A 17,500-nucleotide genomic window follows, 5' to 3' on the forward strand; every position below is an offset into this window, starting at 1 on the left:
GATAAACTAGGCAGAGCTGCTTGGAATGGAGAGGTCACTCTGTGTAGAGCTGCTGTAGCTGGGGTTTGTGTTATCATCTGCTAGATTACTGTTTGTACTGTCATCTGGTAACCTCGGATAGATTGAGGTAGCAAGAAGCTTTAGCTGCTGTGTTTGGGTTTTCACCAGTGGAAAATGCCGGTCGCTTGGAACTGGAAGCACAGTAGTATTTGGATATATAGTGCCCTTGTTATGAAAGCTATGCCTTAAGTTATATTTATGAATCTTAAAATTTGCAAGTAAGCTGCTGAACGCCATGGAAACTGCAACTGTTACAGGAGGGGGAAAATGTATTGTTAAATTGATTCTCAGGTAACACTATACAAATAGAAGTTAAGGGCAAGTGCACTGCAAGTGAGCAGTCAGTAATATTGATTCCTGCTGAATTACTTTCTGTAGTTCTTAATGAGCGTAAGGCCAGACAGCAGCTTTGTGTGTGTACTGATAGGCAAATGCATTTTCTTACCTATTTTCCTATTGGGTAAAAGGGGTGATCTCAAAGTGAATGCGAGTCACTTTTAAAATACTCCCAAACCATCTGGTGGGTTCTCTGTAGAGAAAGCAAAAGCCAAGGACTGTAATAAATACTTAATATCAAATCTCCAGAGTACTTGGCAAGCTAAGAAATGTAACAATATTCATCCACTTCAATAAGAAACTAACCCTTAGAAATTAAATAGTAAAGTCCTGGCAGCCTTGAAGCGAAGACCTAGCTAAAATTTTCCACAGTATATGGTATATGTTTCTTTGTTGTGTGCATGTAGTGATGTTTATCCATGGCAAGAAGGAATCTGAAGGCTGGGGCTAGAAAATTAGATGGCCATTAGTCAGAATGTCTTATGATCTCCAGCTGAAAAAATGTAGCCTTTGTTTTCTTGCGTTATTGGTAGGTTAGTTTTTTTAGCCAAGTAATAAACACTTGCATATTTATTGTCACGTATAATTGCTGGGCTATACAAATACATGTGTATGTCTTACATATAAGTCACATGTACTTAATTGTTAATAAACAGGTCTTCAAGTGGAAGCTCATTTAATGAATAGTTGTTGTCTTAATTTTTTTTTTTTCTTCAATGTAAGTTACTGCTAAACAGTTTTACAGGCTTTCAAGATTTTGAGTCAACTGCGAATAGGGAACAGAATTCCCAACAGTATCTTCAATCTGTAGAGCCACAGGGGTGGCACATACCAGTTAATATAGTCTTGGTTCATTTGGAATGTATTGCATTTATTGCTCTAATGACCAAATATCCCTTTTTTTTTTTGTGAATTTACTGTGGGCTAGCAAGTCACTTTTGAATTGCTATGAATTATCCACGAAGTACATACTTTTAGTTGCAATGAAGAATGTGTTGGGGGTTTGATGTTGCATTCAAAGCAGGTTAAGACTTTGCAAAGTTGCTATGCCTCAGTAATAGGGTGGAAACTTGCGTTACCAATTCTGGTAAGCTGAATTGGATGCCCTGGCTACTAATTTTCCCTGGCCATGCAAATGACATTTCAGGAACTACTATGAATCCCCTCAGCAGTAGTACAAATTATTCTTTTTATGTTACTGTTGACCAGGGCATAGTAACTTTGGTTTGCTGAGTATAAAGTTAGTCAGTGTTAATATTGGGGTGGGGAGGGAGCTTGCTGGCTTTTTATAGGAAATGCTAGCCTGACTGTTACACTTTAAAATATCTTGAAAATTAAAATTCTTCTGGAAATACTGTTTCTGTAGTACTTAGTGTGTTTGATATTGTTATATAGCAAATACCTCTTTTAGAGGCTTATTCTTCAGTACACAGTGATTTGAAGAACAGAGAAGGGGGAAAAATCCTTGGTATGCTGGAAATGAGAGGTAAGGCATCCAAATGGTAGCTGTATTTTAAAATGTAATCCTTAGAAATGCCATGTGTAATACCAAACAACCAGTTGAAAATATACTTGATGATGTCAAGGGTTTTTTGTGTGACATGCAGTGGAACTTAGTAATGTGCCTAAAGAAGGCTGCAGGAGGAATTTTTTCTCTGAAGTGCAAGGTAGGTGAGTTGTGTGGAGGGTTTTTTTTGTTTCCCATCCCTCTGTATTCCCTTCCTGTCCCTTGTGCCCTGTCCAAATTGCAGTATTGAACAGTTGACTCTGCAGTTGTGCAAAGTTCTTAAAACTTTCATAATACGCACCAAGCTTTAGCAAGGCTGTTCTGGACCACTTCAGTTCTGTTTTTAATCTTGCAATTTAACATATTTGCTGATTTTTATGCAATGTGAGCTCCTGGATATAATAAAAAAAACCTTGCAACTCTTTGTGTTTGCACTTGAAAAACCTCTGTCATAGACTGGGACCACTTAATGTCTTAAGCTATTTCGTATCAGGTCTAAGAACATACTAATATTGGCATTAAAAGGGAGAGGGAGTTCTCAGGAAGCAATGTGTATGCTGCAGCTGTATTCTGAGATTATTCCAAATGCCTTCATTGTAGCAACACTGTTTTTACAATGTGTCTTGTACTTTATAGTGAAAAAGGACTTGTACCACATTTACCAATAAAACTTGCTGTATAACGCTCTTGGACTGTCATAATAAGGCTCTTATGTTTTGGTTTTTCTGTTTCAGTGGGACTTGGTTTCTGAGATTCTCAGCTAGTACAAAAAAGGGATTTAATTTCATAAATCACGTGTGTTCTTCTGAAGAAATTTTTTGAAGTCTTAAAGAATATTTTGGGTGCATGGTAGATAACTTTATTTTGTTTTATGTCAAATGAAGATGTTTATATGTAGGAAACTTACAGCTTTGTCAAGTCTGTCTTTAATTTTGCTTTTTTGTTCTACTTTGCTTTTTCTGTCATTTTTGAGAATTGGAAATGAATGAAAGTGTTTGAGTAACTTTGCCAGTTACACGCTTAGCAGGGTGTGTCATCTTCACTGAAGACTGTATGCATGCCAAGTCTGAAATTTTATTAGGGTGTCTATTTTCCTGAATAAATACCAAGGGAGACAAAAATACTGACCTACTCTAAACTGGGAATGAGAACCAAGACCTGAAATTCTTTGGCTGGAAGCCAGCACTTCTGTTTTAAGGACATAGATAATTGGGGTGTACGTAGATTTCTGATGCACCAGAGTTAAATGCCAGTTAATCAGTTTGACTTAAATCAGCCTCCAGAACTGTGGTTTATGTAAGGTCTTGGAGGTCAGGAATTGTATGGAGAGTTCTCGGCTAGAACTGATCTGTTTCGGTAAGTTAGAAAATATCCTGAAGTCAGCCTGATGAAGAAGGTGCTTTTTTGGAATGAAATAAAACTTCAGTGCAGTCAAACATCAAATAATAGTGAGTGAGAGTGTCCTGATTATTTAATTGTGCAGTTATTGGTGACTTGGTTCGAAGAATGGCTCTGTGAAATGTAAATATTTTCACTCACAGTAATTGTTGGAAGTTGATTTTTTCAGAATGGTAAACTGTGAAAATTCCATGTATGTGTAACTATACCCACAATCTGTGTAGGAAGAGACCTTGTGTTGGGATATATTTGGATTGAACTTGTACACAAAGCTAGAAAAACTGTAAGGCCTGAATGCAGGCGCTTGGGGATAAGTGTGTGATGCTTGGTGGGGGTGGTAAGGCTAGAAGAAAGGGGAGAACAGCAGGGAGCAACACTTCATTGCTCACAGTGCAGTTGCTTTGTTCTTCTTCAGCCCAGCAGTAAGGCACTGCTACAGGTTACTGACCCAACAGCTGTTTGGTTTGTTTAAAATTAAAAAAATAAAAATTGTGTGATCCTGGGGAGATGAAAAAGATCTTCTACTTACTTTCTATTAAAGCTTCTTCCCATCATCCATTCTATTTCTGATTCCATACACTTCATGATTTAACTTTCCTTCCTCACTGACTTCGCTATGTTGAGTCTTAGTTTTCAGTCCATCATGGTCTACCACATTGTATCCTTTTTCCTGAGTAAAAAAAAAAAAATAAAATTGAACCAGTTCTAGTCTCTCTGGTGTGCTCATTACTACCTCCTCATTTCTGTCCAATGTCTTCTTGTCAAACTTGTTTCTTCATAACTGTGGATTCTTCAACATTTCTGATTTCCTTTCTTCTCTGTTGTTCATGTTTCTCTGGCTTCCTGGCCCTGTCTGCTAATCTGGCTTTTCCCAAAAGCTCAGGATTATGTCTGAGGATGTAATCCTTCCTCTTAGGCTGGCCCTGGTGTACAAGGTGCTAGGCTTAGACACCTTTCTCAGTTACGCGTACCCTAAATCCTTGAAGCACACTGGGGAGACATTACCACAGGGATTATATGGGTGAAACAAGTGTAGACGAGAGAGGTTTGCCTGGGTTTGTGCATTAGTGGACAGGAGCACAGTTTGTCTGCTCTATAGAATATCTTTATATGGCATGCATATGTTGGGTTATACATGTGCATGCTACTGTATATCTGGCACTTCAAAGCTCTTGGTACTCTAGCTTTCTGAACTCCAGAAAGTCTTTCCTTCACATTTAGCATTTAAAAGTTTCTCTCCCAGCTTAAGTGAGACATATTTCAAGTAGTATGTCCTTAGCAAAGGGAATTTCTTCCAGAATTTCAAATCATTCAAGTGATGTGGGTAGGAACTTCTCAAAAATCATCAGAAGTCTTAAATGACAGTGTTAATATGGCCTTGTTCAGCAACACCTGACTTCAGGTTTTCATTTCATTCCTTTGTAAGGCTTGAGCTACAAACTTCTTAAAAAGAAAGTAGTTTCTTTTTTCTCTGTTGTGGAAGAATTTTCTCTCTGTGACTTGTTTTGGGTGGTTTGGTTGGTTTTTTTTTTAGAATACTAGATTTCTTCATGGCATGCTTCTGTGCATCAAAGGGTATCACCTTCCCAGGGTCTCAGTTTTCCTCAAGTCTGCCAACTTACAAGATTTACTTCAGATCCAAGGGGATATTTTGAAGTGATTTAAGGAGGCAAAAAGTACTCCCTCAATACACTTGAAAGTTCCTGAAATGTAATAGGTAATAGCTTAAATGTTCAATTCTAATTAGTTCATTGCAGTTTTCCATATATTGTGAATTTCTACACCAAATGTTTCATTCTGGAATAACAAAGGTCTGCTTGCTGACAAAAAAAAAAAAAAGGCAAACCTCACTTTAGGGGGGAAGTACAGCTGCTATTCAGTTCATTCAGTCTCATTCTACTTGCACATTGAGAAATCCAATACCTGTGCTGCTTGCACAATGCATTAATTAAATACTCAACAAACAACTCTTTCAATCTCTGAATAAATGCTTTATACTGGCTTAATTTTAACCAGTTTAATCTGCTCATGTCTACATGAAGATTTCTACTGTTGTTTTAATTCCTGTCTAACATGGTCAACTTTTGCATACAAAGAGGACCCTGGTTCTTTTAAGTCTTTTATGGTTAGCCATGCTCTGTATATAGATACATCAGTCATTTTAGCTAATAACTAGGCATCACAACCCTGCGTCATGGCTAACTCCTAGGTGATACTGAATGAACTGTGAATGGGTGCTTTGCTGCCAGCTTATGACACCTAGGGTTTTATGAAAATTTTCAACTCTAAACATCTTGTAGTCTTTACTCAGACTTGATGTAACTGCTTTTTTGTGAATCCTTGTGCTTTGTTCACCAAATACTGCTGGGTGTAAAGTTTCTAAGAGTAAGCTTTTACTTATACAGCCTATTTTTATATAACAAGCTGTTTTCCATAAAGTTCTCTGCAAAGTTTCTTGCTCTTCAGGAGAATCGAATGCTAGCAGAAGTTGTGATCAGCTGTTTTGACTTTTACTGAAAAGATGGTGTAATGGCTCGCTACTATGCAAGAAATTGGATGAACTTTCTCATGAAGTATATTCAACTTGAAACAGGCTGTTCTAGTGCGACTAAATCTTCTGGGCCAAATCTATTCTTTTTATGTTGAACTAGAATTAGTTTGACCTTAGACATCTTAGTCACAAATGTAATTTAGCATTTATGCTACTCTTTCCCTGTGCTGCTGAGAGGATTACATCAGTTATAAAATAAAACATGAGTAGTTATTTTTGTTGCCTTGCATGATTTCAGAACTGTTAAAAAAAAAACCACAAACAAATCCAACTTCTTAAACCTTTTCTAATTACCACTTTAGATTCTCCATAAAAATTCAAGTCCTACTTGTAAAAAGTTAAAAAATACATATGTTTTTCTTCTTCAGATAATATCTCCTACGGCATTGTTTTTGGCTGCAAAAGTGGAAGAACAGCCACGGAAACTTGAACATGTTATTAAAGTAGCACATGCCTGTCTTCATCCTCAAGAGCCACAACTGGATACAAAGAGTGATGTAGGTGGAAGTCATGGTTTTAAAGATAATCAGATGACACTTCATCTAATGATCTGTTACGTTGTCTTGACTGGATTATTGCTGTCTGCAAACTAGAAAAAACTTTTGTTTTTATACCATTTAAGTCTTTTGTATTACTTAATGTAACTTATTAAAGACTGAAATATTTGCGTTATGAAACTTAGAGAGATTGCTTTGTCTTGGACTTGCATTATTTTTAAGACTGCTACATGTATAGTGGAAGACTAGGCTAGATCTTAAATAAGAGGTTTCATGCGTGATTCCATAAGTCACGCAGTTTGCGCAGAGAGGAGTTCAGGACACTCTGTTCCCCTCTCAGCCAGAGGCTCACTGCACTGTTGTCTACATTCTGTTTTAAAGGATGCGATACAGTTGTCAGCTGCTGCCTTCTGTGATACATTGGTCTTCCTTTCATTTGCCAAAGCTTGTACAGCTTCCGCTTTATAGTTCACATTTTCTTTCCTGAGATGAGTCTTCCTGAAACCAAACATACGAGGAAGCATGGTGGAAGTGCACCAGAGTTGTTCTGCTTGAAGGGTAGGCTGAGCTAGTTATACCCTGCTGGACCTCAGCTGACATATTTTGAGCACCTTTGTTATGCTCCCAGGTCTTGGAATGTCAGGTGGAGGTGTATATATATATATATGGGTGTTTGAGCCCACAAGCTTAAGCTAGCTTAACACAGGCCAACTGAGTATTTCCAGCTGTATTTTAAAGTACTTGTAGAATGGATTATCTGCCTAGAGATAGTTGAGTTGATTTGTACTGGCAAGCCTTTGTAATTCTTACAGCACCCCCCACTTCTCCTAAAAATCTTTTGCTGGAATAGATTATATGAGAGCCAAACTAAGTAAATCTTACTGTGAAAGATGGTTAGGCTGGTATAACTGCATTTGCAGTAATGCTTATACTGGTAGAGAAAAGTATTACGTAGTGAAGTGCTCTGAGTCGTCAGTCCTAACTGACTTGGGCAGTGGTCTTAACTTGTGTTGCTAGTACCAGTATTCAAATAGGAAGTGTATGATAAAAAATTTTGAGACAATAGATAGCTACGTCTTGACCTGTTTGCTTATTTGTTTCAGGCATACCTTCAGCAAGCCCAAGAGCTGGTTATACTTGAAACAATAATGCTTCAAACTTTAGGTATGTCTTTCTAAATATCTCCTGTGCAGCCAACTTACCACGAAGAAGTAATGGAACGCAAGTAACTGGAATTTTGATGTGCTGTTGGTACACTAGTATTTTACTATTTTTGTGTACAGCTTCTGACCTATGAATTTAGTTTTGTATTAGTAGTTCTGTTGTGTTCACTTTGGAGGAAGAAAAGGCGTATCTGTACTTGTGAAATAGATGTTTCTGACGGTTTGATGGGGTAGAAATGTGTACTCTTCCAAACAGATTTTACTCCAAAGTAGTAACTACGTTGATATTTCTTCATATAAGGTAACGTGTTATACTAGGTTAGCTGTGTATGTGTTCTGAAGCAATTGGGAAGAGCTTTATACGAAGTGCTTTTCCCCATTTTGCCTTTCAATTAAAGAACAATATGTAATTGAGCAGGATTATTACCTCTGAACATCACAAGCTGCAGTGTAACCATTCAATGGATTCGGGTAATTCCAAAATTTGAAATGGATGTTCTGATAAGAAACTCTTCTGACTTTAAAGTAACATAAACAGAGACAATTACAGCTTGCAGGCCTGAGAACACTGACTGACTGAGATATTCTTCAATATCAATTTGAGTATATTTTTTTTTAAAAAAAAAAGCTAACAATCATGACCTAATTATTAAATAGTGTCATAAACAAAGAAAGGTTTCTTAAGTCACTGACCTACAAATGACTTAATTTGTAATTTCATAGATGCAACATGTTTAAGTCCCAGAAATCAATGAATAAAGCATGTGTGCACACATATATTTCAGTGTGTCTGTAATACAGCTTTTACTGACTTATTAATGTGCTAGAAACTGTTCAGATATGTTCAACTTGTAAAACACATATATAGGATTTGAGATTACCGAAGGAGTGTTTTACTAATTTATCTTGAAGTAGCTATACTATCTACTATTCAAAAGTATGAAAAGGTGCAGAATAAAAGGCAGTTAAATAGTGTTACTTGATCTGCAGTGCAAAGGTTTAGCAAGCATTTGAGGTCTGTGGGGAAACAAAAGGGGTTTGGTATTTTTATTTTACAGATGCAAATGTGTAATTCTAAAATGTATTCGTAACTCTTCAGGTTTTGAGATTACCATTGAACATCCACACACAGATGTTGTGAAATGTACGCAATTAGTGAGAGGTCAGTGACTTTTAACTGCTTCTGTAAGTCCTTTTTTACCTTTCTAGTAAAATTTGAAGGTGATGTTATTTGCCTAATATCAGCTTCTTCACCAACTGTGTTATCCAAAGAGTTTGTTTAAAGCTAATTACTAAAAGCTTGATCTTAACCTTGAGAGTTTGATAAAGAGTCCAGTTCTCTGTCCTTCATTTTGTTTGCTTTCTTATTAGCATTGATTTTAATAATGTCTGTTCCATGTTTTCTCAAATGACAGAAGCAGTTAGTAGTTGAAAACTGAATAGCCAGCTACATATCATTCTGGGTTGATTATTTTCATTCTGAAGTAGTTTTACCAAGTGAAGTTTAGTCTGCATGTTGCTTGATGGCTAATGCTAGACTTCTGTCTTAGCAAATCTTTTTAGGTAATGAACTGAGGGATAAAGAGAGTGCATAGCAGGTCTGCGATCACGTGCAAATACTTCAAGATGTGACTAATTGTTTTTCTGGAGCAGGGTGTACTTGTTTTGGATGGTAGCACAAAACCCCAAACCTTTTGTTAAACAATCATATCCTCTAACTTGTATGCAGCTCATTAATGTGACTCTGGCTAGAAACCTGTTTTGTTCTTTAATATTTTTGCTGAATTTTGGCACACCTTTAGTTCTTAAATCAGTTTCCTTTGGAGCTTTAAAAAAAGAAAAAAAATCCTCTCATAAGATGGAGGATGAAAAAATTAGTGATTGGTTGTAAAAGCACCTAAAATAAGTTTTTCATTTTAGTTATGTTCCTTAATTAAAAAGTGTTTGGAAATTATTAGACCATGGTTGTTAGTCTTTAGTCTTTAGCTGGTTTTGCAGTGAAAAACGCAAAGTTAAGTGCTTCAAAGTTTTTGTTTGTTTGTTTTTTTCTCTATAAAATATAGGAAAGTTAGGTACAACTTAATCATGTTAACTAGATCTGTTTTGCAGTAACTAGAATTAAAGTTGTTCTTTGCAGAAAAAGTATCGCTCTCATTTTAGAGTAGCTTACTGGTGTAGTGTCTTCAGAGTTTGATTCTGAGTAGGACTGCTGCTGTAAATTATTTGCATATAAAGTAGCTTTATTGCTATTCTTGCTGTAAGATAATGATTCTTTGCTTTCTGTCCAGATTTGGTTGTGACTCAATGCATAAGTCTAATTGCACCTAAAGTCTCAGTAGTCATCATCAGCAGGTCTGTAGGGTTTTGCTTTGGATTTTTTTAGCTGTTGGTCAATATAACTCTGAGCACATGTTTCCCTGTTTTGTGTGAGCCCCTGCACTTTTGCTCAGTATTTGGGGCTGGGGGGGGGGTAGCAGGCAGCATTGTAAGCTGCATCAGGATGTATGCAAATGAAATTTTTGTCAGCATATGCCCCTCCTAGGGGTGGTATAGGCTGTGAACACAAGACTTAATTTCCTCATATTAAAAAAATAAATAAACAACAAAACCCCAACAAATTAATCCATAAATTAAAAACATTGAGTGTGAAATCTGTAGTCATGCATGCAAGTCGAGCAAGTAAAGAAGAGTTGCTGTGGAACATTAGTCTTATGTATTGAGTGAATAAAGAGATGGGCTTGTGGGCACAGTGATACATCTTCAAAGATGCAGTGGCATGATTTTAGTTCTCTATCTCTTAACATTTATTTATTGGACAGGGTGTTGTTTTAATGTGAAAAGGTGCAACACTTAGATATCAAGTCCTGAAGCTTTCAAATACATCCAAGACTTGTCAGTGTTAAATCTTCAGTGCTAAAGGTGTTGACTGAGAATTTAAAGAAATGCAAGGTTGCTTCATCTGGTTCTGGTAACATGTCTGCTTGGACAAAAAGCACTATTTCAGAAGGCAGAGATACCTTTATTTATTAAAGGTGATTAAGTTATCCAAGACTTATGATTAAAACCTCCAACTGTATGTTTGGGGTGAGAAGGAAGGGAGGAATATAATGTGGCTTAGTAAGTATCAGAAGAGAGGCAACAAAGTTAGCTGAGGTATGCAAGTGTACTTAAGGTTTTGGCTTAGCATGTGTGCACTGAATTGCCATGTGGTGAGAAGATGCCCTTTTGCTGGCTAAACTTAAGTGGCTAAGAGGATGGCTGATTCTCTGTATCACTTTGTTGTCTTGCATCCAGGGCAATGTGCTTTATGCTGTCACTGTTACCTGTATTAATCTGTAAGCTACCCCCTTTAAAAACAAAATAGAAAAAAAACCAAAACAAAACCCACCAAACAACAAAAAAAAACCCAAACAGAAACCAGGTTCTACTGATGATGCTCAAAAGATTCAGCCAAGTCCATTGTCAGAAGACTGTCTAGTCTCATAGTGGCATACCAGAATCAATTGCTGGAAGCCGAAGATGAACTAGTAAGTGGGAATTGGTGAAAATAAACATAATTGCTTCAACATACAACTAAAGAAAAAATTGAATTCTTCATCTCTAAGATTGAAAGCCTTTCTGAAGGTAGTATTAGACAACACAGCTTATGGTAGATAAGGGGTGACTGGATGGATACATAATGACTCATGATGATCAGGTATAAGGTATCTGATTATTCCTTCTGGTTTTCAGATATTCAGGGGTTGATGAAATTGTTCCATCTTTACAGTTTGGTCAGTATAGTAGACAAGGAAAATGGTGTGGGCTCAGTCTTTTTTCTGCACCATTCTTCCTCAGTGTCAAGAGACTGAGAAGAGGAGACAGGACCATCATTCCTTAGGATCCCACAGGTCCTCTAAGGAATCTGAAGGCAGTGGATCTGTGAAGGCCTGTCAGCAAGCTTCAGTGCCCATTCCAAGGATGCTCCGATACTGAAGAGAGAAGAAAAGAAAAAAGAAAGAAAAATAATCAAAAAACCCCAACACCAAAACCTATTCTGGTGTCAAACTACCTTTCTGGCTTGAATGTTAGTTGAATGATCAGCAGTGAAACTGCCCTAGTGCCAAGACCGTGACATGGTCCTCATAAGTTCTGGTGCAAAATCAGTCTGTTCCCAGCCTGCTTCTGGTGGAACTTGGAAGGGGAGGAATCTGTATCCTCATCTCCATCTTGGGAAGTCTTCAGTCCTTCCTTTTTCTGTGTTGGCACACAACCTTCTTTTGGAACTGAAGATTGGATCCCAAGGATTTCTAGGATTGTTCTTGCTACTCTGCAGGTTACCAGGTATCTTGAACACCCATGTTCCTTAATAATCTTTTGTGGAAATTGCACTGTCAAGTTCTTCAAACATACCATAGTATCTGTGTGCACAGGTGCCACTGGTTAAATCGGGCTGATAAAGACAAAGTCAGCAGAAGAGGAGATGAAAATGAATCAGCTTTTTCAGAGGGTATTCTCATGGGAAAATTTAAATCTTAGTACACTATGAGGTGTGGAAAGATCTTAAAACACCAGCTGCACTCCAGCACGGCTTCAGGCGGCCTTCACATTCTGAACTTTCACCTCAGGCTTTTACAGGCCAAAGGTTTAAATACTTTGAAGAAAGTAAAGCCACCAGGACTGTTCAGACCCGAATGCCTACACCATGGCCTCCTCCAGCCCTTTCCAGATACAACAGGCATCCCCCAATATACCTCCATTCAGAGCCTGTGGCTTTTTCCTTTTGCCCAGGAGAACTTAAGCAAGCTTTCTCTCTTCCAAAGTTGACTGGCTTACCTGCAGTCTCCTCTTTCTGGGGAAAGTTCACGTATGTTGTCAGGGTCCTAGGCCTGGCCAGCTACCACCCTCCTAAGGGTGACTTGGCAGTCACATTTTCATGATTATCTCAAGATCCAAGGTAACCTAGTGTTGAAGAAAAGACTCACACGTCTTGGAATTGCAACCGGATGAATTGTGTGGCTATGCCCAATAAAAAGCATTTTGGTTTCCAGTTGGGAATTTCTTGGAGATAGTAGCTTTTTGGAAGGTGTATCGGACAGCAAGTCCTGTTTCAAAAATCTTGATTACTACTGTAGTAATCCCCTGCCTTATGGTTGCTTCTGCAGCAGTGAGACAGGGTGGGTGTTTTAAATCACTCCTGAATGATAAAATATAAAATTGATAATTAATGGCTGGTGTCACAGTCATCAGTCCTGCAACTTGTGAGTTATAATAGAGAAGCTCTGCTGGCTTGTTTTAGCCTCTGCTTCAAGATTATTTTTATTTGGAGATGCACTTTCCACTATTACAAAGGAAATAACACACCACAATGTAGGAACAAAAATTCGTTAGCTTTAACTTTTGTGATGAATTCTACTAAACCAAAGCTGTCTTAAATGTAAGAGAAGAGTTTGGGACGGTTGTTTTCTGTTGTGCCTTGTGTTACCACAGGCTTTAGTTGTGAGCTGAAATTTCTTGCTGGTTTTGGCAATGATGATTATTTAGCTGTAAATAAGTTGATACAGTATCATGCTGCTTGTAGTATAGGTAAGGTATTTAGCACATTAATTTTTGATTGAGGCTAAAATGTGTGTTTCAAGATGTGATTCTTTTCTTCCAGGTATGTGTTTTGATTTACTCAACTTTCAAGCTGATGTTAAATAGAAGTTTTCTGGCATCTGCTTTTCTTCCTTGTTCAAAAGGGATATTTCAGTGAGAGTAGAGATGCTTCTTGGTCCGGTCCCTTAATTCAAACATGTTGTAACTTTACAGAATATAGAAATCATTGAAGATCCTTTAAACATTGCTTTGATGAAAAACAAAGAGCAAGACATCAATTTCAGTCTTATTCAACCATTCTGTATTTTCATCTGTTTTGTTATGATAGTCTCGTTTCACTTATTTTTTTTTTTTGTAATACTGCCTGACGTTTTTTTGATGGGAGGGAGAGGAAAAGGTTGAACTCTGTGGTTATTTGGCATGCAGTTACCATTACAGTATAACACTGCCACATTGTCAGTTCACCTTTAGATTATTATGGATTAGTAGAATTTGTGTGTAGGAATGGATCCTGTTACCTTGCTACTTCCTACATTCTTGGATTATGGCACTGCCCAGTTGTGTAGCATAAAGACAAATCTGATTTATAGTCCTTGGCAATCATTAGAAGTCAAGTTAAATACTTAATATGCTTTTTTAAATTACATTTTAAAAGCCACTGCAGTCTTTCTCAAACTTTGTGGAAAGATGATTATTAAAATAAAAGTTTTAACAATATTCCCTTTGACATAAAATTCAACAATACACTTTCTGCAGGTAGCACTGATTTCAAGGGATAGTGTCAAAGTAAGAATTCAATGAAGGCTGCATTCAATCTTCAGTTAAAACCATTGTGCCCAGCTATTCCATTATATGCATGTTACAGTAAGTTCTCTTACTTGAGTGAGGAGTGTTGGGGTTTCCTTGGTAGGGGTCAGTGCTAGACGGCTGTAACAGCCTGAGTCATTAGCTTTTCATTTCTGGCACGTTGCAGTCTTCTGTGGGTTTTTTTCCCTGACTGTAACTAAAACGAAGTTGTTTATTTCCTATCGAAGCTTTGCCATAGGTTTAACAAATGTGGAACAAATTGTTATGAGTACGGTGCGCTTTAATTAGAGGGAGCAGAAAACTCATTTAATTTTTATTTACCATCTGGCTTGGGAGCTTGCTGTATCGTAGGCCTTTGGGAGAGAGATATGGCTGTTTTTGGGGAGGTGCTTTGGGGTGGGAGGTGTGTTCTCCAACGGTCCTGCCATGCTCCTCTCCCAGAGCAGAACTTGCACTGCTATGAATTGGCTTTTACTGGCTGCCTTACTGCAGTCCACGGCTACGCTAGGGATCACCTGTAAACGAGGGTGGGGAAGCAGGTATTCCTAGAAGAGAGCGCGCTCGTGGGTGAGGCATTGGCGGGGTGGATGAGCAAAGGGAAACTGTTGTGCGGGTTGTACAGGGGGAGGGTCAGTGAATGGAATGACTGGTCCACCTCCAGTTACTGAATGTAACGGCCTCTTCTGTATCTCGGAAAAGATTCTTTTAAAGGCTAGTTAGCTAAATTCAGGTCAGTTCTGTGGAAATAACAAGTGGTGCTTTTGGAAGGTAAAAGTGCTTTAATTTTGGAATGAACCTGACAAGTTAGTGCAGATCTTTAATCTCTCCGTTTTTCTTTTCTTACAGCAAGCAAGGATTTGGCACAGACATCCTATTTCATGGCTACCAACAGGTTGTTATCCTGAACCTCTTTGTTGCACTGTTGTAGCACACTATAGCTTCCTTTACTGCAGGGCCCCCTACATGTGTCTTACCCTTGTTGCAACAGGAGACTGGGCCATCTACAGTGGTGGTACCTTCCTGTCTGCAGTGCGGTGTATTGTACAAGGGCCTGATGGCACAAAGGGGTTAAATGCACAATGAGAAGTGTAGTGGTGCTTTCTGATGACATTTTCTCGATTGTGAGTGCATAAGTCTAAAATTGGTAGCCTGAATAGCAGCTAAAGATTACAAAGAGCTAAACTTAACCTAGAAATTCGAGCATCTTGGTAAGTACAAAACTATTTTTAGTTTACACTTGTAGTTAATGGCAGTTTTCTCTTAACTTTAAATATATTGATCCAATCTTAACTTATAAAATTGTAGTGGGCCTAAGATCTTTTCAACTAGCTGATTTTTCTTTTCGGATGGACTAGTAGTGGTCTGATGTTCTTCCGTTTAGAAGCAGCTCTTTAATCTTAATATATAGTTTTAAAACTTAAGTACTTACATAAATTTAAAGTTCTAGGATTCCAAATGGGAATTGTGTATACATAGTCTGTTGTAGAAAGGCGGAATTTGAGAGCAGACTTCAGTCTTGATTTCTTGATTACTTCAGCTTACTTCTTGCAAAACAACTTTGAGCTTTATTTAAGAGGATTACATTACATGTAGATAGTTTTTTAAGCAGTATCTGCTGGTTATTAGAACTCTTCCAAATAAATATTTCTTGGTGGTTCCTTGATGGGCAAGGTTCTATATTTGAAACAGCTGTTAACAAAAGTTATGATAAAGCAGTGAAACTGAACCAATGTCTTTGTGCTGCTGCCAGCTGGAAGCTGAAGGCAAGTTCGCAAATACCACAAATCCAGGCCCAGTGAAAGCTAAGCCCACAAGTAATTCACTTGGCTTCTGTGGAACTATTGGGTACCTTCTTCTAATTGTCTCATTCAGAGACTGCATAATCAGCTGTATGGTTTTTTACTGTAGAATTTTAATTGACCATTTTATACTTCTTTCTTTTTAGTACTTAAGTACAGTAGAATAACTGGTAAATTTATTTACTGTTCGTTGCACTTTTTATAGCAAAAGCAAATTAAACTTTTTCACCAGATAAATGCCATGCCCTTTGTTTTCTTAAGGCAGTAAGATATCTTACAAACTTAAATCAGAAAAATGTTCCTTGACCTGATGTTTAACTGCTGTTGCTTGACGTGTTATCTTATTCTGTATGTTAATGGTTGATTTGTTTGGGTTTTCTGTTTTACATGTTTGCTTTCCTTTGGTTCCTCATTACGAAATTTGTGCAACAGTCTTCATCTTACTACATTCTGTCTTCAGTACAAGCCTACAGTGATAGCATGTGTGTGCATTCACTTGGCCTGCAAGTGGTCCAACTGGGAGATTCCAGTATCAACTGATGGGAAACACTGGTGGGAATATGTAGACCCTTCAGTTACTCTAGAATTGCTAGATGGTAAGTAATACTGCCTTTTCACATATTGAAATTCAAGTGTTTATTAATGTAAAAATAGGAGCATAGTATATTAAAAGCATGGCTTTAAGCCTAAAATAAGTCTCACTGACTTCACATACCGGATCCACAGGTGAAAGCTATAGGAGAGGGGAGAACTTTGGAAGACAAACTTAGTTTTGAGACCCTTTTTATTTCATCCTGTGGGCTGGGGCATCCACTAACCTTTTGCAAGTGTAGGTTAGAATCTTGCTTTAAAGTGCTTTCCAGAACCAGGAAAGCGATGGAGACCTACCAGTGCAAATCTGTGCAGTCCTGATCATTTTACGTACATCACTGGTCCAAGTTTATGGCTTCATTGTCACTGAAACAAATGTTCTTAAGGCTATACATGAAATTGCTGTGTTTATGAAGGTAGTTCTATGTTAACAATTTGTTGTATGGTACTTCAAACTCCTGTGAAGCATTTTTTTTCTTGTTAAATGGCTTCTTTCCAGAAGAAAGCATATACCTAGAAGACCATATACCAAGAAGTTTACTATCTTTTGAAACAGTACTTAGTTCAGTGGGGTCTGAATTCAAGGCCTCCATATGCTACTGTAGAGGAGGTGGTACCTTCTGGGGCTTTCAGATCTGTGTATTGGACTTAGCTGTTAGTTCTAGAGTGAAATGTTTGTTTCAGAGTAGTGGGGGAGGCCTCCAGGCTTGGTATGGCCCAGTGTAGCTCCCCACGGCCTGCTTTCTTCCTCTGCTGAGTTTTTCTTTCTTAATGGCAATATTACTGGTTTTGACAGTGAAAACTTGAGTAGATGTCATGTGAAGCAGAGAACCAGAGTAAGCTTGAAATTGGCAAGTTCAAATGTCTCTTAGTAGGCTTCTTTAAGTTGTATCTGTAGTTTCTAATACCACCCTGCCTTCCTTCTCATCTGGTTGTTAGTCTTGTGTGTTTGGTAAGCATGCATCATTTTGATTTTTAAAAATCCCATGAGGTGTGTGCTGTGAGCTCATGGTGAGCACCACTTAATTCTTCAAGCATTTATGGAGTTCTGGTGTGTGTAATAGACTCAGGCAGACCAAAGGGCTTGAGGCAGTTTCACTCTTGGGAGCAGCTTAGTTTATAACTTGCTTGTGGAGTTCTGGAGAAGCCAGTTCTTCCAGACCTGCAAGAGATCTACTTTTGCATTCAAATTCTGACTGTACCCAATTATTTTT

The 17,500-nt window shown here is 37.9% G+C and overlaps 1 protein-coding gene across 3 annotated transcripts in view; it reads left to right on the plus strand.

Annotated features, from left to right (window-relative positions):
• CCNT2 (cyclin T2) overlaps window positions 1-17,500 on the plus strand; it is a 24,603-nt gene that overhangs the window by 2,573 nt on the left and 4,530 nt on the right. For 2 of the 3 annotated variants that reach the window (XM_075028900.1, XM_075028901.1), the window contains exons 3-7: window positions 6,221-6,349; window positions 7,453-7,513; window positions 8,612-8,674; window positions 14,743-14,788; window positions 16,128-16,291. In XM_075028900.1, the coding sequence (XP_074885001.1) occupies window positions 6,221-6,349; window positions 7,453-7,513; window positions 8,612-8,674; window positions 14,743-14,788; window positions 16,128-16,291 (463 nt within the window). Of the gene's footprint in view, window positions 1-6,220; window positions 6,350-7,452; window positions 7,514-8,611; window positions 8,675-8,697; window positions 13,954-14,742; window positions 14,789-16,127; window positions 16,292-17,500 lie in introns of those variants that run through there. The other variant, XM_075028899.1, reaches the window with a different exon arrangement.

The sequence above is a fragment of the Buteo buteo genome, chromosome 5, assembly GCF_964188355.1.
Source record: "Buteo buteo chromosome 5, bButBut1.hap1.1, whole genome shotgun sequence".
In the NCBI taxonomy this organism is placed as follows: domain Eukaryota; kingdom Metazoa; phylum Chordata; class Aves; order Accipitriformes; family Accipitridae; genus Buteo; species Buteo buteo.